Raw genomic sequence first — 22,619 nt, 5'->3', positions numbered from 1 at the left:
CAGTATGATGGCCCTTAGATCCCCCTACACACAGTATGATACCTCCCACAGCTCACCATACTGTATGCTGGCCCTTAAATCCCCCCCCACGCACAGTATAATGGCCACCATAGCTCACCATATAGTTGGTTCTTTACAGGTACATATACAGTATGATGCCTCCCACAGTTCCCCATATAGTATGATGGCCCTTAAATCCCCCCACACACAGTATTATATCTCCTACAGCTCCCCATACAGTATGATGGCCCTTACATCCCCCCCCCACACAGTATGATACCTCCCACAGCTCCCCATACAGTATGATGGCCCTTAAATCCACCCACACACAGTATGATGGCCCCTACAGCTCGCTATGTATTATGATGGCCTTTATAGCCAACTATACAGTATGATGACCTCCTTTGTCCCCCATACAGAAAGATGGCACTCACAGCTCCCCATACAATCTGATGTCCCCTACAGCTCACGATACAGTATGCCTCCCACAGTCCCCCATAAAGTATGATGGCCCTTAAATCCACCCACACACAGTATGATGGCCCCCACAGCTCCCCATACAGTATTATACCTCCTACAGCTCCCCATACAGTATGATGGCCCTTAGATCCCCCCACACACAGTATGATACCTCCCACAGCTCCCCATACAGTATGATGGCCCCCACAGCTCCCCATACAGTATTATACCTCCTACAGCACCCCATACAGTATGATGGCCCCCACAGCTCCCCATACAGTATTATACCTCCTACAGCTCCCCATACAGTATGAAGGCCCCAACAGCTCACCATACAGTATTATACCTCCTACAGCTCCCCATACAGTACGATGGCCCTTAGATCCCCCCACACACAGTATGATGGCCCCATCAGCCCCACAAACAGCAATGTAAATGTGGGGAGGTCGGTCTGTATGTCCGGCGAGGCATATGCCAGTCCTCTGTTCATGGCTTATCTCTTGCAGTCTCTATAACCTGCTTCCATTATTGCAGGATCATTCAGACAATGCAATTGGAGTTGCAGCCACTATGGCCCATGAAATGGGACATAATTTTGGAATGAGCCACGACGCTGCCGGCTGTTGCACAGCAAAACCAGAAGATGGTGGTTGTATCATGGCCGCCGCTACAGGGTGAGTAAATGCTTTAAATCCTAAAAAATAAGTATCAACAATAAGGATGGAAGAAAAATCCACAATTACACATATTGAAGTTTCTATGGAGCATCTACCTGTATGGAATTTCTGTGGATAGACTCCTTATTTTTACACATTTCCAGCCTTATGAAGACATTGAAAAATGAATACAATGCAAGAAAATGCTGCTCCCTGCAACTCTACATGGGAGTTGTCTGTTGAATTCTGATGTCCCCCACAGCCCTGAAGACAGTATGATAACCCCCATGACCCCTTACACAATATAATGGCCCCCACAGCCTCACACACAGTATGATAGCTCCCCACGATCCCTTACACAATATAATGGCCACCAACACAGTATGATAGCCCCCACAACCCCTTACACAATATAATGGCCTCCACAGCCCCCCACACAGTATGATAGCCCCCACAACCCTTTAAACAATATAATGGCCCCCACAGCCCCCAACACAGTAGGATAGCCCTCCACGACCCCTTACAGAATATAATGGCCCCCAACACAGTATGATAGTCCCCCCACAACCCTTTACACAATATAATGGCCACCACAGCCTCACACACAGTATGTTAGCCCCCCCACAATCCCTTACACAATATAATGGCCACCAACACAGTATGATAGTCCCCACTACACCTTACACAATATAATGGCCTCCACAGCCCCCCCACACAGTTTGATAGCCCCACACGACCCCTGACACAATATAATGGCCCCCACATTCCCCCACACACTATGAAAGCCCTCAAGACCCATTACTCAATATAATGGCCCTTACACATAGTATGATAACCCTCCATGACCCCCTATGCAGTATAATGGCTCCCTACGCCTCCCATATAGTGTTTTGGTCATTACAGCCCCCCCCATACAGTGCCTCATGGATGCTGCATTCCATCAGATCTGTAATAGATGCCAATGGAATCTTTATGAAAGCCATGAAAACGGAGGAAAATAATGATTTATGCTGCTTCCAGGCATCCTTTCCCCAAAGTGTTCAATGCCTGTAATAGACGGGAACTGGATCGCTTCTTACGCTCCGGGGGAGGAATGTGCCTCAGCAACACCCCGGACACCAAGACCCTGTATGGAGGAGCACGCTGCGGAAATGGTTTCTTGGAAGAGGGCGAGCAGTGTGATTGCGGGGATCTTGAGGTAAGAGATGGGATCTGCGGTGGCCACTTTGGCAACCAGTCTTGAATCATACTAACATCTACTATTTCTGTGCACAGCTCCTAGGCAGAACTATGTGCATTAAAGGGGTTGTACCAAGATCGCAACCCATCGCCTATCCACAGGGGTGCAGTAATCGACTATCGCCGTCAGTCCCGTGCATTTTGCGTAGACACTGCTCCATTCAGACTGGGGACTTGGGACCCCCCAGTTCTTGTGATCATAGGGGTCCAAGCAGTCCCATTCCTAGCCATCAGGATCCTATCAATCTTATCATTCTGTGCGCCTAGATCTTCATTTAGACAAGCTGATAATCTGGAGATGAGCGCTACTAGGGACGGTCTTTCCCGATTATGACAGTCAGCTTCCTTGTCGCATAGATGTGCATGGGAGCTGTATACATAAAGCACAGCAATATTTTAGCTAAAAAAAAAAATATGCAGAATTTGTTTTATTTTTCATTTTAGATGCGTTCAAACAATGGCTGCCTTAGTGCACAATTAGGTGTCGAAAGTGGCCAAATTCTTTCTAAATGCCGTGACGCCACCATAGATGTGTATTCGCTGATGAACATTGCCAGATATCAGCTAATTACTGTGATTAGTTCGGTACAAATCTCTTTTTTCATTTTTCTCCTTCTCTTTGCAGCAGTGTGACAACCCATGCTGTAACGCCACCACGTGCGCGCTGCTGCCAGGGGCCGATTGTGCCCACGGGACTTGTTGTCATCAGTGCCGAGTAAGACATCTTATATTCCTGGGGCGTAACGCCGGCCTCTGTGAAACACGTGTAGCCTAATCCCCGCTTATAACATTCCCCAATTAGCTGAGGACACCTGGCTTCCCATGTCGGAAGACATCCAGAGCCTGCGACCTTCCTGAATTCTGCACCGGACATTCTCCCGTGTGTCCTGCTAACTCCTTCCAGCTGGACGGCACGTCTTGCCAAAATGGAGAAGCTTTTTGCTACAACGGGAGATGTCTTACCCACCAGCAACAGTGTCGGCAACTCTGGGGAAATGGTGAGTAATGGATTCAATAAACGAGTCCATGAATATGTTCATTATAGTCAGATGGCTTTTCCTGAAAAATACCCTTGTGCATAATTATTTCTGCTCATTTGCTTCCTATATGCAAAGTTAAACAACTTTCATACTAGTCTATATTAAAATATTTTACCATTTTGTTGCTGCAGAGTCTGTAAGTTTATTATCTAGCTGAGCGATCTGCAAAAAATGTTACAAATCCTTCAGCAATCCTGCATCTGACCTCTCTCTGCTCTCCTCTCCCTCCTCTTTGTAGTAGAGATGGCAGCAGGAAGATGGATGGGGATGTACACAGATCTCCACATTTTGGATAGGGGAAAAAGCATGTAGAGTCTCAGGGGAGATAGCGTGAAAGCATGTACTGTCTCATGGGAGAAAGCATGTACTGTCTCAGGGAAGATATCATGAAAGCATGTACTGTCTCAGGGGAGATAGCATGAAAGCATGTATTGTCTCAGGGAAGAAAGTATGTACTGCCGCAGGCGAGAAAGCATGTTCTGTCACAGGGGAGAAAGTATGTACTGCCGCAGGCGAGAAAGCATGTTCTGTCACAGGGGAGAAAGTATGTACTGCCGCAGGCGAGAAAGCATGTTCTGTCACAGGGGAGAAAGCATGTTCTGTCACAGGGGAGAAAGCATGTTCTGTCACAGGGGAGAAAGCATGTTCTGTCACAGGGGAGAAAGCATGTTCTGTCACAGAAGAGAAAGCATGTACTGTCTTAGGGGGAGAAAGCGTGTACTGTCTTAGGGGGAGAAAGCGTGTACTGTCTCAGGGGGAGAAAGCATGTACTGTCTCAGGGGGAGAAAGCGTGTACTATCTCAGGGGGAGAAAGCGTGTACTGTCTTGGGGAGAAAGCATGTACTGTCTCAGGGAGGGCATAAAGAAGACAATCTGTAGATAAGGAAGAAAACACATAGAGATGAAGTAAGTCCAGGATGGAAGCTGTGCTGATATATGAGCTAATGAAGACAGCAATACACTGGATATAGACAGAGCTCACATCCAGCCTATATTACTGGGAGAGACAATCCCACAAGATCAGGCTGTAAACTGCATTTGAGGGGTTGAAGATTGAAAGTTAGTGCAGTTTGACTAACTAAAGATAACCACAAACATATGTAAAAATCATGTTTTCCATAAGTGATTGCAGCCGCGGGAACTCGAACATATTTTTCAAGCACGCTGAAAACACTCGGTTAGCAGATGAGCATGGTCGGATTACACTTTACTCACTAATGACAACTCATCAGCGCCACCGCAACTATGTCAGTAGGGTGACAGAGCCTTAGTCTACCTTGGTCGAACTGCCTAGCTGCTATGATTAATATTGACTGTAGCATCTAGGAGTTAACAAAAAACAGCTACCAAATAACCCGGAGTTCAGAGTCAACAGCACCACGAGGTAGTGCGGAAAATGTTAATGACTCGTGTCATCTATGGAGATATATCCGTACTCAACATGTACATTGTGCTTGTGTTACAGGAGCGGGTATAGCGCCAGACGTGTGCTTCGAAAGGATCAATGCAGCTGGCGATCAGTATGGCAACTGTGGGCGAGATATGAACGGTGAATACAGGAAATGTGAAGCCAGGTGAGTGGGCAGAGTGGTGACGCCAATCTGTACGGTCAGTGTGTGATGTACCGTAATGTTCTGTGCATTGAGCCTTTCATCAGAGGTCAGGAACATGAAGACCCCGACGTATGTCACGGTATAACCGTACTGTAATGTACGTCGTTCATTGGCCACAATCTTAAAAAATACATCTAGCAGAACTAAAGGTGTAGCAATGTATACAGGGGGGCAAAATTGCTCAGTTCATGCATTGATGTAGGAAAGGTCTTCCATAATTTCCTTGTTAGGCTCTAAACCCATTTTTGTAGAGAGAGTACCTACTATACACGTAGGCCATGTGTCTAAGGGTAGGGTCACACTACCGTTTTCTCCACTCCATTCTGATCGGACTTTGATCAAAGTTTCTCCACCTTCTTTATTCTATCAGTCCATGAAAATCCGACCCCGAGAGCATTCCCACTTTTTCCTGGACCCGTAGACCCGTAGACTTGAATTGCCGATTATTTCGATCTGACGCTCAAATCAAAATTGGACATATGTCTGATTTTCTTCTCGGCCCGAGGAAAAATTAGGACTTGTGCACCCCCCCATAGAGTATACGAGGGCTGTCCATAAACACCGCAAATACGAATAGTCCAGGAAATTCGGCTGTGTCCACGAGCCCTGAGAGTGAGGGGGTCCGGACATGGTTTACTTTACTTTTGGGTGGCTATGTAAAGGTCAACCAGGGCCGTAATCCTGGCTGAGACACGGGCACCTGAGCCCTGACCTCCCTTCAGAGACACACTACATTTCTCTTGTAGTTCACTTGCCTCCACATTCCTGGCGCTGCTGAGGTCCACCCTCCTTTTCGTGGGGTCGCCTTTGGCCATGGATGAATGATCAGAGACACAGCCGAATTATAATTCAAAATACAAAACTTTACTCTTGGAGCTTCGCAGTACATCCAGATCCAGTACAGCATTTACAGCAGTATTTACATCACACAACACTTCTTCCTTCCCTTCCTTACTTGCTCTGTTACATGGCTTGAGATTGGGTCGTACCACTCAGTACATTTCCTTGGTATTCTCCCTGTGCATCCTAGCTTCCTTTGAGAGTTCCCTCGGCCGTTTTTCCCCAGCCCTGAGAGCATCTGCCCATGCTAGGAAATGCCACATGATGAGTAAACCGTTCTTCTGTCCTGCCGTGTACTCCAATGTAGTTTCTTCTCTAGAAACGTCTGTAGCTTTAGCTATGCTACTTGCACTTCAGCTGTAACTTTACTGCTCCTTGCTCTGGCTGTGGTGATGCGTCTCCCCACGTTCTGGATGACTGGGCTCACACTTCTGGGTAACGTTGCAGGGTATCTAACTTCCCAGGGCCAGAGGCCACCCATGCTCTATGGGCATCCTCGCCCTCACTGACTCTAACCAGGAAGCTCCCTTCCCTTAAACTAAGTGACCCCTCCTACATTAACTATCTACATTCTCATTATACCCTCTATTGTCCTATATACACCTCAGTGCCCCATCTAGTGGCCATTAACCTTATTGCATTAAATAACCTGATATACATATACTAGACCCAGAATAATAACGGAATTACATATCAACGAAATATACATGTGTGTGTATATATACAAACTTTAGCAGCAAAGGGAGCTTAAAGGGGTAAAACCTACAACCCCTTACAGCTAGAGTCCCCTAAATGACAAATGAGAAACTGGCCTAAGGGTCAAGATCAAGGTGACGGGGATAGACAACAGGTCTTCTTTTCCTGGGTGGAGCCCACTTTGATCTTTGCTGTTGTGGCCACAATCTATATCCGCCACAACCTCTTAGAGACGTCACCGCTACGCTTAGGTACCTTTGGATGATGGACGTCAGAAGATGATGGATGGCCCAGTCACTATGTCCTCCAGGGCAGCGACTTGTATGGATGATTGGTGGTCTTCTCTCTGTAGACATGCCAAGTGTGGGAAGATCCAGTGCCTGAGCTCTGCCTACAAGCCCATCGAGCACAGTGCGGTGGCCATAGACACCACCATTACCATGCAGGGGAGACGCATCCTCTGCCGGGGGACACATGTTTACAGGGTAACTGAAGAGGAAGACATGATGGATCCGGGACTCGTCCTTTCGGGCACTAAATGTGGAGTGAACCAGGTCAGATATAACCTACCCTATGGCTTCTGCCTATCTTTTTAATAACTTCTGCAACTTTTTAATATACTTTAGTATTTATAGGGTTATTCTCGATCCGTAAGATATCTGGGAACTTACTGATTACAAGGGGTCCGACGCCTGGGACCCCCAGAGATCCCAAGAATGGGGCAGTTCACCGTACACAATGAATGGAGAACATGGTTGAGCATTTTCACCTTCGCTCCATTCAATGAGCCCTGTTCTCTGGGGTCTCAACAATCGGACCCCCAGCATTTAGTAAGTTATCCCCTGTGCAATTGATAAGGGATGAGTTATTGTTTTTGGGAATAACCCTTTAATTCCTCACCGTTGTCAAGATCATTACTTATCCTCGCCACCCCGCTATGATTTAGGAAGACGTGACGGGGATAAGTAAGGAAAATGTTTCAGATCCTATAATAGAAACATATTTATTTTCTGCAGATTTGCTTTGAAGGACAGTGCAAAAATATTACATTTTTGCAGGTGGACGAATGTGCGAAAAAATGCAACGGCAATGGGGTGAGTGTTAATACCTGAGACGAACCTGAGGGGTGGTGCGTCCAAGGTCAAAAGGGGCGGGGGAGGCGGTGCCCAAGGTCCCCTCGGGTGATATTATTTGCTGGAAGTGTCACAGGCCAGGACATATTGCTGCCTGTTGTTCCCAGACCACCAAGCAGATGGACTGCAGCATGGGACGCCGTAGTTCATACTACGCATATCCAGCTTGCAGTGTGAATTCGCCACCTAACGAGGGGCCACAAGCGTGTCCCGTGAAGGCGAATGGGCGAGCAGCAATGGCGCTTCTAGACTCCGGGAGCTTGGTGACCCTTGTGAAGGCCAGTCTTCCTCTCAACATACTCCCGGGTAAAAAGATTGGCGTTCGGTGCATACATGGCGATGCAAAGGACTACCCTATGGCTAGAGTGAATATTGAAACGGCGCATGGCACCGAGTCGCATGAAGTTGGCATTGTTCGAGACTTGTTGCATCCTATAATTATTGGCCGGGATTTCTGTCTGTTTTGGGATTTGTGGGGGAAGGGTTCTGAGTGTGCTAGCAAGAGCAGGGAACCAATCCACCCCAATGAGGTATCGCCACCACCAGAGGCAGACGGGTTTCCTTTATGTGTCCTTGTTGGGGATGAAGAGGAAGGGTCCCCTGTCCCTGACATCCCGGAGTTAGGGGTGGCCGGGGAGAATTTTGGGACTGCTCAACATAGGGACCCCACGCTGAGGGAAGCGTTGAGTGGGGAATTGTTGTACCGGGTCACGAAAATAAGGGAGGAGGTGGTAGAGCAGTTAATAGTACCAGGCCCCTATAGATGGAAAGTGATGGACATGGCTCATTCACACATCTTGGGGGGACACCTGGGGGTGGAAAAAACGCAGGAACGGATTGTACAGAGGTTCTATTGGCCTGGGTGTCACCGGGAAATAGCAAATTATTGCAGGTCCTGCCCGACATGTCAGTTAACTGCCCCCACATCTCATTTTAGGAACCCTCTTGTGCCACTGCCCATTATTGAGGTGCCTTTTGAGAGAATTGCCATGGACTTGGTCGGTCCCTTAGTTAAATCAGCTTGGGGCCATCAGTATATATTAGTCATCCTGGACTATGCCACACGCTATCCTGAGGCCATTCCCCTGAGAAACTCCTCCGCGAAGAGTATAGCCCGCGAGCTGGTCCATGTGTTTTCCCGGACGGGTTTGCCGAAGGAGATCCTGACCGACCAAGGGACACCTTTTATGAGCAAGGTAATGAGGGAATTGTGCAGAGTCTTGCAAATCTCCCAGTTGAGGACTTCAGTGTACCATCCACAGTCAGATGGTCTTGTTGAGAGGTTTAACAAGACACTGAAGAGCATGCTGAGAAAAGTCATAGAGAAAGATGGTAGAGACTGGGATTGTCTCTTACCATATTTGCTGTTTTCTATCCGTGAAGTCCCCCAGGCCTCCACGGGGTTCTCGCCCTTTGAGCTTCTGTACTGCCGACATCCGCGAGGTCTCCTAGATATAGCCAAGGCAACCTGGGAAGTCGAAGTCACGCCCCACAGAAGCGTAATTCAGCATGTGGCACTGATGCAGCAGAGGGTTGCGAAGGTGATGCCCATTGTTAAAGAACATCTCCGCCAGGCACAAGAGGCTCAGGCCAGGGTCTACAACCGGTCAGCCAAGAGTGAGGCAGTTCAATCCGGGAGACCGAGTTCTCGTGCTAATCCCGACGGTGGAGAGTAAGTTCTTGACCAAGTGGCAAGGGCCATATGAGGTGGTGGAGAAGCTGGGAGACGTAAACTACAAGATCCACCAACCCGGAAGACGGAAACCATACCAGGTTTACCATGTCAACCTCATCAAGCCATGGCAAGATAGAGAGCCAGCGGTAACTCCGTGCTTGCTAGGCAACCTAGAAGGGGAGGTTGGAGCGGTTACCATAGCGGAGACACTATTGAAGGCCCAGAAACAGCAGTACCGGGAGTTACTCCAGAAAAACAGGGACCTGTTTTCAGAGTTGCCGGGGTGCACGAAGGTGGTGGAGCACGAAGTTCTGACCGAGCCACATGTGTGAGTGAACGTGAAACCATATCGTATTGGTCATTGAGGAATCCAAGAGCGGCTGGTCAAGCCCGATTATCCTGGTCCCAAAACCTGATGGTGAATGGAGGTTCTGCAACGATTTCCGGAAGCTGAATGAGGTCTCCAAGTTTGACGCTTATCCCATGCCACGCGTTGATGAGCTCATCGAGAGACTTGGACCTGCCAGGTACACAACCACCTTGGCTCTGACAAAGGGATACTGGCAGATCCCTATGGCACAGGAAGCCAAGGAGAAGACGGCATTTTCCACACCAGACAGGTGCTTCCAGTATGTCCGGATGCCGTTTGGGCTGCAGGGAGCTCCGGCAACATTCCAGAGGGCTATGGATAGAATCCTTGCGCCTCATAAACTATGCGCTGCCGCGTACCTGGATGATGTCATCTTTACCCCGGACTGGGAGACTCACCTGGAAAAGGTCCAAGCAGTGTTTGATGCTCTAAGAGAGGTGGGGTTTACAATAAACCCAAAGAAGTGTGCCTTGGGTAAAGAGGAAGCCAAGTACCTCGGATATGTAGTGGGGCGTGGTGAGATCAAACCTCAAATTAATAAAGTGGAGGCAATTCAAACATGGCCGAGGCCTCTGTCAAAGAAGCAAGTTTAAGCCTTCCTGGGGATTGTGGGATATTACAGGAGGTTCATCCCAAACTTCGCCACAATGGCTGCACCTCTAACTGATCTGCTTAAGGGGAAAAAGTCAGTGATGGTCAGCTGGTCCGAAGAGGCAGAGTCAGCCTTCAAAGAAATGAAGGGAGCTCTTTGTAAGCAGCCCGTTTTGGTAGCCCCAGACTTTAAACGTGAATTTGTCCTCCAGACAGATGCCTCAGATGTCGGGGTAGGAGCAGTCCTTTCCCAAGAGATACGTGGGGAGGAGCATCCTGTTCTCTACTTGAGTAGGAAGTTGACTTCTTGTGAGAGAAATTACTCAGTTGTTGAGAAGGAGTGTTTGGCCATAAAATGGGCAGTGGATACATTACAGCACTACCTGGTGGGACGGAAGTTTAGATTAATATCCGACCATGCCCCACTCAGGTGGATGAGGGAAACAAAGGGTAAGAATGCAAGGGTCACCCGCTGGTTCTTAGCCCTACAAGACTTCAGCTTCCATGTAGAGCATAGGGCCGGGAAGCTACATGGGAATGCCGATGCCCTCTCCAGAATCCCTTGCCTGGTAGGTGAAAGTGCCAAGCCCCATGCCTTTAGGCAGAGGGGGGAGGTATGTGGTAGGGCTAAGGGTCGTGTAATCGATGGGAGATATGTGTTTCATAAATGGCTTGTCTCCATAATGTAAGGCATAACAAATATTGCTGTATTATTATTTTGAAGGACCTGTGGTGAGGTCACAGTCATGTGACCAGTCAGCCTTTGGGTTCGTGGGTGTGGCTACACACTTATAATGTGGCCTGCTTATGAATGAACAAGGCAGCTGTATGTGAGAGGGGGTATACACCTCCTGTGTGCGCTGAGGCTCGCGGACTGAGCCTGAAGGAAAGGACATTCTGATGTTATTTTGTCGCATGAACTGAAGGCTGTTTATTTTGGTGACATGCTGTTTGGTTTAAGAGGTAATAAACCGCAAGAACTTCAAGGGAACCTGCCTCCTGACTGTCTCCCGTCGCAGCTAAGCGAGTAGAATCCCTACAATATATATATATATATATATATACTGCTCAAAAAAATAAAGGGAACACTTAAACAACACAATGTACTAGGATGTGTTTTTTTGAGCAGTATATATATATATATATATATATATACACACACACACACACACACACCGTATATACACCTGTAGAGTCCTCTTGATGTAATATACTATATAATTTTGCAGATTTGCAATAATAACCAGAACTGCCATTGTTTCCCTGGATGGAAGCCCCCCTATTGTAACCAGACGGGCAACGGCGGCAGCCTGGACAGCGGGCCGGTACCTGCAGATGGTTCGTCCTCTAAATCTCTATTTTTCCAATGTTTAGATTAATATTTATTGGAATCCGGACAGTTATATCTGATTTTTAAATCTGTTTTTTGCCGCCAGGTTCTCAGTCGGTGGTCTTCTGGATCTTTATTCCTCTGTCATTACTAGCTGGGATGATAGTGATGGTTTCCATATATCTCCACAAACACGGGTGCTTACAGAGACTTCTCCATCCAGGCAATGTGCCTGTTACTGGGTCTCTGCAGAAGAGGTAGGTGCAGTATTACTACACTTATATAGCGATTAGTGAAGCAGTTTGGTCTCAGGTCTTCATATTCCTGCTTCTCCTGCACCCTGTGCAACACGACAGAGGACCAGTTCTTAAGAATGCTGCCTAACATGGCCAATTCCCAAAGTCATAACTTCTTTTTTTATTTCTGTAGTAAAATAGCGGTATAAGGTCCAAGATCTAAGTATGAGCCACCCTACAAATCTGGTACAGCCAGCATCGACATCTAACAGAAGCGACCAGAGCTGTCACCTATTGCTGCTGTTTAATAACCATTAAGATGACATTGTCTGACAGAAGCATTTAATTTGCTTCGATATTTGGGAATCAATCCAAGATCGTGGCAGCCAGACGACCTCCATCACTGCCATCCTCATACACACATGAAGCCCAATTTGTGGAAATATAAAATGAATGAACCCATATGGTAAACGCCATAAAGAAATTATCAAAAAAACCAAACAAAAACAACAAAGTGCTTGCATTAGTGTTTTCGGTCATTTTGTATACCCCAAAAATGGAATAAAGAGCAATTAAACATTGGTATGTACCACCAAATGGTACCAGTAAAAACTACAGCTCAACATGCAGAAAAAAATAAGCCATCGTACAGCTCCATCGATAAAGAAAAAAGTTATGGGTCGTGGCGACACAAGCAAAATTGTTTTTTTACAAAGTTCTATTAACAATTTCCTTCATAAGTCCCATACTTAGTGACAGGACGTCCCCCTTTGTGTAATCTAAGTGTCACATGTCGGTCACTATATACACTTTACCTTTTCTGAAAGGTCACAGAGGCTGCAACACCGTTAACAAGAGGTACCACTAACCAAACACCACCATGAAGACCAAGGAGATCTCCAATCAACACCATGAAGACCAAGGAGATATCCAAACAAGTCAGGGACAAAGATGTTGAGAAGTACAAGTCAGGGTTGGGTTATTAAAAAAAAGAAAAATCTATAATGATCCACCAGAGCACTATCACATGGAAAACATCGTACCACAACAAACCTGCCAAGAGAGGGACACCCATCAAAACTCTCAGCCTGGGCAAGGAGGGTATTAATCAGAGAGGCAGCACAAAGACCAAAGGTAACCCTGAAGGAGCTGCAGAGTTCCTAAGCAGAGACTGGAGTATCTGTCCATACGACCACAAAAAAACATACTCTCCATAGAGGAGGCCTTTATGGAAGATTGGGCAGAAAAAAAGACTTTACATACACACAAAAATTGTAAGGCTCATTTTGAGCTTGTCAAAATGCATGAGGGAGACTCCCCAAATGTGTGGAAGAAGGTGCTGTGGTCAGATGAGACCAAAATTGAACTTTTTTGACCACCAATGAAAGCGCTATGTCTCGCAACAAACCAACAGAGCTCATTGCTCTGGGAACACCATCCCCACAGTGAAACATGGTGTTGGCATCATCATGCTGTAGGGATGGCTTTCGGCAGCAGGGAGAAAGAGTGGTCCCAGTCAAAGGGAAGATGGATGGTGCAAAATACAGGGATATTCTTGAGCAAAATCTGTTTTAGTCAGTCAGTGATACGAGACTGGGATGGAGATTCACCTTCCAAGACAAGACCCAAAGCATACTGGTAAAGCAACACTTGAGTAGTTTTTAGGGGAAATGTGTAAATGTTTTGCAGTGGCCTTAACAAAGCCCAGACCTTAATCCAATTGAGAATCTGTGGTCAGACTTGAAGTTTGCTGTTCACCAGAGGAAACCATCTAACTTGAAGGAGCTGGGGAAGTTTTGCCTTGAGGAATGGGCAAAAATCCCAGTGGCCAGATGTGGAAAACTCATAGAGACTTTTCCAAAGCGACATACAGCTGTAATTGGCCTAAAAGGAGGCTCTACAAAGTACTGACTTTGGGGGGAATAGTTATGTCCAATCTGTTTGCGTTGCAATGAAAAGAAAACATTCACAGTTGTAGGCATGTTCTGTACATGATCTGATGCAAACCCTCAAAAAAAAAAACTGGGAAATTCTAGGTTGTGAGGTAGAAAGAGCGAAAAATGCCAAGGGAGGTGAATACTATCGCAAGCCTCTGACAGTCACTTTTTTTCTTGTTATTGCTTTTTTTAGGAGACGAGATAAACAAACTTCAGCAATCTTGAAATTGTCTTTTAGGCTTTTTAATGGCGTTCACCATGTGAGATTAATAACCTTTACATTCCTATTATTTTATATCTTTCCTTTATTAACATATGATTTTTTTTTCTTTTTTATCCTTTTAAGTGAAAGTGGAGAAAAAACAAAACTTGATTCTACCTCAAGACCCAAACCTCAGATTCAGATGGTAAGTTTTTGGGGAGAGATGAGCGAATTGTTTCGTAATGTCAATTTTTTTTTCTCGAAATTCCAGAACATTTCTGTTTTAAACAGAATCCAAATTTGTCCGCGTTTGATTTGTACAATCCAGTAAAATGGCGCCCTGGCTGCCGACATTTCTCTGGATATTTTTTTTTATTCAGGGCCAGGAAGGGTTTAAAAAATAAAATATTATACTTTCCCGTTGTGCCTATCAATCGTCCTGGCTCTGCAGCTTCCTGCCAGTTATTCAATCGCTTATTCTGGTCTTTGAATTGGTCTTCAGATCCTCCGGTGCTGTCTAGTCCTCACACGGTCATGATACATGTCACCGCGTCAGGACTAGTCAGTGTCAGAGGATCCCATGAACATTGGGTGTGAACAGAGGACCAAGCAGAAAGCTGTGTTGTAGGACAGGTCAGGGATGGACCTAGGACCAGTGAGGGAACGGACCTAGGACTGGTGAGGGATGGACCTAGGTACCGGTGGGGGATGACCCTTGGACAGGTGGGGGACAGCTCTAGGAAAGGTTGGGGACGGCCCTAGGGCAGGTTGGGGACGGTCCTGGGACAGTTGGGGGATGGCCCTGGGACAGGTTGGGGACAGCCCTGGGACAGGTTGGGGACGGCCTTGGGACAGGTGGTGGACAACCTTAGGACAGGTTAGGGACGGCCCTGGGACAGGTTGGGGACAGCCCTAGGACAGGTGGTGGACGGCCCTGGGACAGGTGGGGGACGGTACTAGGACTGGTGGGGGATGACCCTAGGACAGGTGACTGTAACCTATTTTTAACCTCTTCCCACCCCTCCATTTATGATGCTTTCTGATTTGGATAGACGTCAGAGCATAATAAATCTGGTTTCGGGGTATTTTTGAATCTGCAGTGGCAGTGTGCATGCCGACCACTTATAGAGTGTGAAGCAGAAGTCAAGTGTGCGCACTGCTTCACCATTGTAAATGATGGAGATAAGGGTACCTCCTTCTGCCGATTGGTGCCGATCCCAGCAGTCAGACCCACACCAATCTATCTGATGGATAGGTGATAAAGGATCCTCACCCCTTTAAAATCCCATTCAGGTGCTTCTAAAAATTGTGCAAGTATTTTTATGTCAAAGCTCTCAATGTGGTAATTTTGCTCCAAAAGCCGTAACGTCTGGACACTTTCTTGTGATTTGACATGTAGATGTATGGTAGTATCCTAGCACTCCACCATTATAGCAAGGTGTGAACAAGCCCTAGGCAGAGTCCTTCTTCGCCAGCTTTGATGTTTCTACTAATGGAAAATATGATGGTTTTCTGAAGTGTCCGAAGAGCCCATACAGCTTGCAGTCCAGTAACCGGGCCGAAGAAGGACGGTGTTCATCCAGGTACCATCCCAGTCATCATCCGGTCAGCAACAAGCAGACTTCTCAAATGAGAATTTCTCCACCAAGCAGACCACCGCCACCACCTCCAACTCATCCACCCGCCAAGGTAAAGACAATGTGTAAGGGGCTGAGATATTCTGTACAGATATTGAATTGTTCATTAGGTTAATGCAAGAAAGACTTCAATAAGTTATTCCAAGAACAGCGCCACCCCTGTCTGCAGGTAGTATTCAGCATTGCAGCTCATCTCCATTAACTTCACTTCAATGCAGATTAGCTGCAATACAGGCACAGTCTGTGGACAGGGGTGGCGCTATTTCCAAAATGTATTCCCGCTTGCTTGTACAAGTGTGATTAAATTGCAAAAAAAAAAGGCTTTTTGTTTTATATTTATTTACCATGTTCACTATATGGTAAAACTGACCCAGCAATATGATTCTCCACGTCAGTACGATTACACAGATACCAAACATGTATAGGTTTTCTTTTTTATTATCTAAGCAGCAAAAAAAAATTCTGAGATTTGTAAAAAAAAAAATAAAAAAATAAAAATAGAAAAAAAAATTTTTTTGGGCCATTTTCCTTGATCCGTAACATTTTAAAGTTTTTGGTTGATGGAGCGGGGTGAGGGCTTATTTTTTGCGCCCTGAGCTGTTGTTTTTATCTATACCATTTTGGGGTAGAACCGAAATGTTGATCTTCTCTTATTGTATTTTTTTGAAGTGTCCGGAAAAAACGTAATTCTGGCGTTTTGATATTTTTTTTGCTCTTTAATTTTGAATTTTTATATAGCTTGGACTTTTACTGATGTAGTAATATTAACAATGTGTATTTTTTTCTATTTGTTTTTTTATTTTAATGAGTTGATTTAACTTTTATATATTTGTTTTCATATTTTTACATTTTTTTCCCCACTTTCTCTTGTATTTATTAGTCCCCTTAGGGGACTTGAACCTACGATCATGTGATCGCTTGTAATGTATGCAGCAATACTATAGTGTTTAGTGAAAATCACCGCCTCCTATGAATCCCGGTCACGGACTGGCTTTCACAGGAGAACCGCCATAACAGGCAACTTTAGCAGACCCCAGGCCGTGATGTCAACCCATCAGCACCTCACGATTGCGTGGGTTGATGGGTGCATGGAATGACGCTGCCCCGTGCTGGCACACAGTAAATGACAGCGTCATTTCACATGTTAACAGTAGATCCTACACCCGACTGATCTGATTGTTGTCTCCATTTTTCTAGGCATTACAGCCCCCTAGAAAAACTCCCCCACCGGTGCCCCCAAGCAGGACGCGGCTGACGGCCAAGAATTGAGGAGGAATTGCCTGCAGATGGTCTCTGACAGGTCTCACGCCTCGGATCACATAGGGAATAAATGGCAGTTTTGTAAGACGAGATGCTGAGATCTAAAAAAATATCCTCAGAACTGGAAATATGTGAGTGAAAGTAGTGTATATGGGGGCGGGGATAATTTTTGGACTTCCTGTTAGTAATCCCATAGAAGAACATTATAGTCGGCCTCTCCCTCGATGTGAAATGGCTGCTAACCGGGAACAATAAACTGTAGGAGGTTCAATTAATATAGAGATGCCACCATCCTGAGAAAATTGTATTGTAGTATGTCTATTTTTTTAATTGCCATTTTGAAGTTTATATAGATTTAATTTCCATAAATACGGTAGTTATTACTCATCCTCTGCTGATCCAGAGTTACAGCCTGCATTATGCTCCAGAGCTGCATACACAATTCTGCTGCCTTTCATGTAAAGCAGTGAAAGATTGTCTGAGCTTCTACAATGTTATGGTCTGTGGTGCCCGACATTGTAGGAAAGTCACAGCAAATACCTCACATTACCGGAGCTTTCCTGACCTCCCATTCTACATCCATAGACTTCTGCTCTTCGGGGAAGGTTTTCTGCAAGATTTTGGAGGCATCTGTGGGAATTTTTTGTCCCTTCTTCCAGAAGAGCATTTGTGAGGTCAGACCCTGATGTTGGGGGAGAGGCCAGGCTCACAATCTCCATTCTAGGTCATCCCAAAGGCGTTAGATGGACTTGAGGTCTGAGTTCTGTGTGGCCGGTCATGTTCTTCCACAACTCCCCCGACCTTGTCTTTATAAACCTTGTAGACTCGGCACAGTCAAGAGGAACAGAAATGGGCCTTCCCCAAACTCTATCTACAAACCTGGAAGCTAAACTTGTCCAAGATATACTGTATGGCCATATATCGTATATGCTGAAGTATTAAAATTTTGTTTCACTGGAACTAAGGGACCAAGGCCGACCCTTGAAAACTAGGCCATGGCATTATCCCTCCTCCACCAAACTGCACATTGCAGTTAGGGGGGAACGCTCTCCTGGTAGTCACAAAACCGAGACTCACCCATCAGAAGCCAGATAGAGAAGTGTGAGAACATATTTCCACCAGAATCCATTGATGGTAGCTTTACACCACTCCATCCGACGCTCGGCATTGTGCTTGGTCATGTACGGCTGCATTCAGCTGCTCGGCCATCAAGCTCCTTTTCTCCATTACCGTATGATGCGGGCTGTTTCTGAGGATCAGTATGAGAGAAGTCCTGCAGTTACGAAGCCTTTTATGTAGATGAATTCTATGTAAACAATAAGCCTTACCTCGTATACATGGCTGTATGGACAAAATATACCGGTGTAAGAGCAAATATCAGCGGATCAGGAGAATAAAGAGGGGAAGTGAAATATGAGCGAATACTATTGTCATCCATCGAATAGATGGGACTTGTAGTTTCCCAGCAGATTGAGATAACCGCTCTCCTTTGTATATTCAGGTTACCTTCCTATGTACCGTAAATGCTGGAAATATTATGATACTGCGAAAAACAAGTGTTTTACAATTGACAAATCACTTACGGGCAATCGCTCGGTGTAAACGGCTTTTATCATGTGTTCAGTTTTAATTTTTGGTGGATTTTTTTTGCACAAGATTTAGACCCTGGTGGTCCAATTTATAAGTTTCTTTTGTTATTTTTGTTATTTGATGGTGTAATACCATGTGACAGAGCTGGGCCTCTCAGCTGCCAGAAGACAACCAGAAACGGTGCTAGTAGTGTTACCTACATTTTTTCGGCTCTGTTCACACATATGTGCAGTATTTTGATGCAGTTTGCGCTCATTTTTACACATATTTTGACAATAGTGCAAAGTCGGAGTGGTGACCAACATAAAAAAAAAAATCAGGTACAATATCTAAAGCATACTGGAAAAGCTGTGCTTTTTTATCATTGCTTGTAGGACCCATTGGAGAAATTCCGATAAGATTTGGGTCCTACATTTGGTCACTTAGTGGTGGCAGTGACCATGGTGTGTGTGCTCCACTATTCCGAAAAGTCACGAGAAGCTTGAAAAACCCCAGAATGTCGCCCACCTGCAATTTTTTTTATTATACTCACTTATATAGCGCCATTAATTCCCCAGGGCTTTACAGACATTATTATCACTGTCCCCATTGGGGCTCAAAATCTATAGTCCCTATCAGTATGTTTTTGGAATGTAGGAGGAAATCAAAGGAAACCCACACAAACACGGGGAGAACATTCAACCTCCTTGCAGATGTCATCCTTGGTGGGATTTGAACCCAGGACCCCAGCGTTGCAAGGCTGCAGTGCTAACCACTGAGCCACCATTCTACTTTTTATCTTGACTACTGAGCTTCATAGGTGATGATCCCTGTTCTGTAGAGCTCACTTCTCGGCAGCCATCTCATTATTGTTACAGAGCCTGTACTAGGGGTAACACATCCTGTCGCCCCATGTGCGCTTCTGATCCGCCCTAAAAATGTAGCAGTCATAGATAATCCCAAGCCATCGGGTATCAGTGATCCATCTGTAGGTCATTGGGGTAGATGCAAATTAAATTGTGGTCACTTCTTTTCTTGTTATGTGTCTTCCAAATATGACTGATAAAATTGCGTTTTTATGGTACACATGTAGAAATAAAATACATATTTGAGAATTTTTTATGTAGCATATTATCTATAATAAAGAAAATCCTGAAATCTTGAGGCTACTGAGCCTCATGAGAAACTTCCCGTTCTATAGAGATTTCTTCTCAACCGACATCTCATTATTATCACAGACACGATTACAACGACGGATTAAGGCGTTGTATAGATGACACAGGATCCGCCACTTACAATAGGTGATAGTATCAAATCACCTCCCCTCTCTCTGCGCAACGACCTCTGCACAGGACACAGAGCATGCCCACAACTAACATTTCAGAAATTTGTTTCCTATGGTCTATGTAGTTGCTGTAAACAATAAAGATGGTGAAGCCCATAATCAGGAATAGAAAATAAATTGCACAATTGTATTTTTTTTACTCCATGTTTTCCTTCCTTGCAAGTGACTGATTTATTTTGCACATATTTTCTGCATTTTACAGGACACCTTCTACACACTTGTAATATGTGACAAAACGGCTCAGTTGTGGCAAATTTTGCTGGAAATTTAATAAATTATATTTAACAAATTTAGAATTTGTTTTCCTCCTTTTTTTTTTTCATTATTGTCCTATATTAGAGGTTGTCCGGCCATGTGTTACTGATGACCTATACTAAGAGTAGGTCATCAGTATCAGATTGGTGGGGGGGGGGGGGCAAAATCTGTTTAAATGTGAGCTGGGAGAGTTCAGAGAAAATAACTGCAGAAAGTAAGAGATTGTACTCCAGAATTAGGGTAAAGTTATTTTCTCTGATGAAGCCCCCATTTCAGACTTTTTGGGACATCAGGAAGAATGATTGTCCAGAGATGAAAAGGTGAGCGCAATCATGAGTCCTGTGTCATTCCAACAGTAAAAATCTTTGAGACAGTTTATGTGTGGGGGCTTCCATCCTGGTATATATGTATGTTCCTCATCCTCGCCCTATCCTGGTATATGCAGTTGTGCTCAAAAGTTTACATACCCCAGCAGAATTTTTGCTTTCTTGGTCTTTTTCATATTCCTTGGATATCTTTTTGTATCCCTTTCCTGTTTTATACAGTTCAACTACCTTTTCCCGTAGATCCATTGACAATTCTTTTGCTTTCCCCATGAGTCACAATCCAGAAATGTCAGTGGCTGGATGAAAGATGCAAGAGTCTGGATCCCAGAAACTCACTCAGCTTTTAACCCAATTTGTGTCAACTTCTGTGCATGTTATCAGGCCAAAATCACCAGGGTATGTGAACTTTTGATCAGGGTCATTTGGATGTTTTGGGTTGTCATTATGATTTAAAAAGAGAACACAGTAGTTTGACAATAAATGGCTTCACCCAACCACTAACCATGAGTGGAGGAAAAGGTTTGGTGTTATCATTCATATTCTCTGAAAAAGGGCCAAGAAAGCAAAAATTCTGCCGGGGTATGTAAACTTTTGAGCACAACTGTATATCCCCCATCCTGGTATATATACCTTATCTAGGGCCCAATCCTGGTATATATGTCCCTTATCCAGGGCCCCATCCTGGTAGATATATCCCTATCATATATATGTCCCTTATTATGGTATATATGTCCCCCATTCTGGTATATACAGTATGTCTTTTATCCTGATTCATATATCCCCCATCCTTATATCTGTCCACTGTTCTTTAATACATAGAAAAAAAAATTAACATTTATACTCACCTCCCATGCGCTCCCATGCAGTGCAGCGTCCTCTTCTGAAGCCGTCAGCTGACTTCAGCGTGCAAGTGGCAAGAGCGCATGACAACACTGCCATGTACGCCTAGTCAAGTGCTGACGTCAGCTGCTGGCCTCTTATTGGCCGGTGCACATAATACACTTCAGCTGAATGTGCATCTGAGGACGCACATCCAGTTGAAGTTTTGTGCTGGTGTCGGTTGTCCCCCACCCACAGGGGCCCGGTTCCAACCTCTGCGACCGGGGTCATTATACCCCTGCTCCCCAGGTATGAATCCAATTAAGAACCTGTGGTCAGTCATCAAAAAGCGGATGGACAAACGAAGACACCGAAATTGTGATAAACTCCAAGTACTGATTAGACAAGACTGGGAGGTCATCAGTCACGATTTGGCCCAGAAACTGGTATCCAGCTGCCGGGGAGAAGAGCAGAAGTCTTGAAAAATAAGGGTCAACGCTGTAAGTATTGAGGTCCCGATTAATCAAACCTTTCACATCAGAATTCTGGTGTAAAAGCTTTGAAAAGTTGCAAAATTACGGAGCAAGTAGCTCATATAGACATCCATTTTTCGTGGACAAGTTCTGTGCGTCTCAGGGCTAGAATTGCATCCATTAATGTCTATGGGGCTGTTCACATGACTGTGTTTTCTTGTGGACTGATTGGTGGTCCGCAAAAAACAAACAGAGGCATAGGTATTTTTGATCCAGGTCATGGATCAAAGTTTGACCCTTGACTTGGATCAAAAGCAAATCCTCAAACTCACCAATGCAAGTCATGGGTTTATGAAAATCACAGACAGCACATGGATTTTGTTATACAAGAAAATCACTGAAAATTTGGGGCTGTCCCTGCAAATTGAGCGAGGTCAACAATTATCAATAAAAAAAGTGTAAAAATTTTTAATTTTAGTGTTTGATGAAAATTATTGTTACAAATGCCCCATAGAGAACCATCTATAATATAACAGGCTAAGCATCACTCTGTCTGACGCCTTTATAGACTGCACAAACGCAACGCGCCTGCGCAGTATGGCGCCAGACAGAATGAGGCATCCAGCGGTGAGGAGTCTGTATGGCGCCCGGAGATGGCGGTATGCGTACATACCGTGATCTCGGGCGCCATACTTGCATACTTACCTGACCTGGAGGAGCGTTGGCACAGCGCTTCTCTTCGGCCGGAGACCGGGGCAGGAGTGCGGCCGGAATCGCGCATGCGCATAGTGCGATCCGGCAACATTTCACTGAAGACACATTTGCAGTGTGTCTTCAGCAATATGGCGCCAGACAGCGCTATGGGCATATGCGTAGTCCAGCGCCAGACTCCTCCAGCAGAACGTGACAACGCTGGAG

The 22,619-nt window shown here is 45.3% G+C and overlaps 1 protein-coding gene across 1 annotated transcript in view; it reads left to right on the top strand.

The window, feature by feature from the left end:
* The window catches only part of ADAM19 (ADAM metallopeptidase domain 19), a 61,876-nt gene extending 41,752 nt beyond the window's left edge, over positions 1 to 20,124 (top strand). The window contains exons 11-22 of the mRNA XM_073567874.1: positions 994 to 1,133; positions 2,136 to 2,313; positions 2,980 to 3,069; positions 3,157 to 3,352; positions 4,860 to 4,968; positions 6,896 to 7,097; positions 7,560 to 7,637; positions 11,542 to 11,650; positions 11,749 to 11,899; positions 14,162 to 14,222; positions 15,536 to 15,706; positions 16,852 to 20,124. Coding sequence (XP_073423975.1) covers positions 994 to 1,133; positions 2,136 to 2,313; positions 2,980 to 3,069; positions 3,157 to 3,352; positions 4,860 to 4,968; positions 6,896 to 7,097; positions 7,560 to 7,637; positions 11,542 to 11,650; positions 11,749 to 11,899; positions 14,162 to 14,222; positions 15,536 to 15,706; positions 16,852 to 16,923 — 1,557 coding nt within the window. The 3' untranslated portion in view covers positions 16,924 to 20,124. The remainder of the gene's footprint in view (positions 1 to 993; positions 1,134 to 2,135; positions 2,314 to 2,979; positions 3,070 to 3,156; positions 3,353 to 4,859; positions 4,969 to 6,895; positions 7,098 to 7,559; positions 7,638 to 11,541; positions 11,651 to 11,748; positions 11,900 to 14,161; positions 14,223 to 15,535; positions 15,707 to 16,851) is intronic.
* The last annotated feature ends 2,495 nt before the right edge of the window (positions 20,125 to 22,619 follow it).

The sequence above is a fragment of the Dendrobates tinctorius genome, unplaced genomic scaffold (genome assembly GCF_039654945.1).
Source record: "Dendrobates tinctorius isolate UK_male_01 unplaced genomic scaffold, ASM3965494v1 ptg000020l, whole genome shotgun sequence".
NCBI classification, from domain to species: Eukaryota; Metazoa; Chordata; class Amphibia; order Anura; family Dendrobatidae; genus Dendrobates; species Dendrobates tinctorius.
The sequence above is the reverse complement of the archived record's forward strand: the minus strand, read 5'-3'. Positions and strand labels throughout refer to the sequence as shown.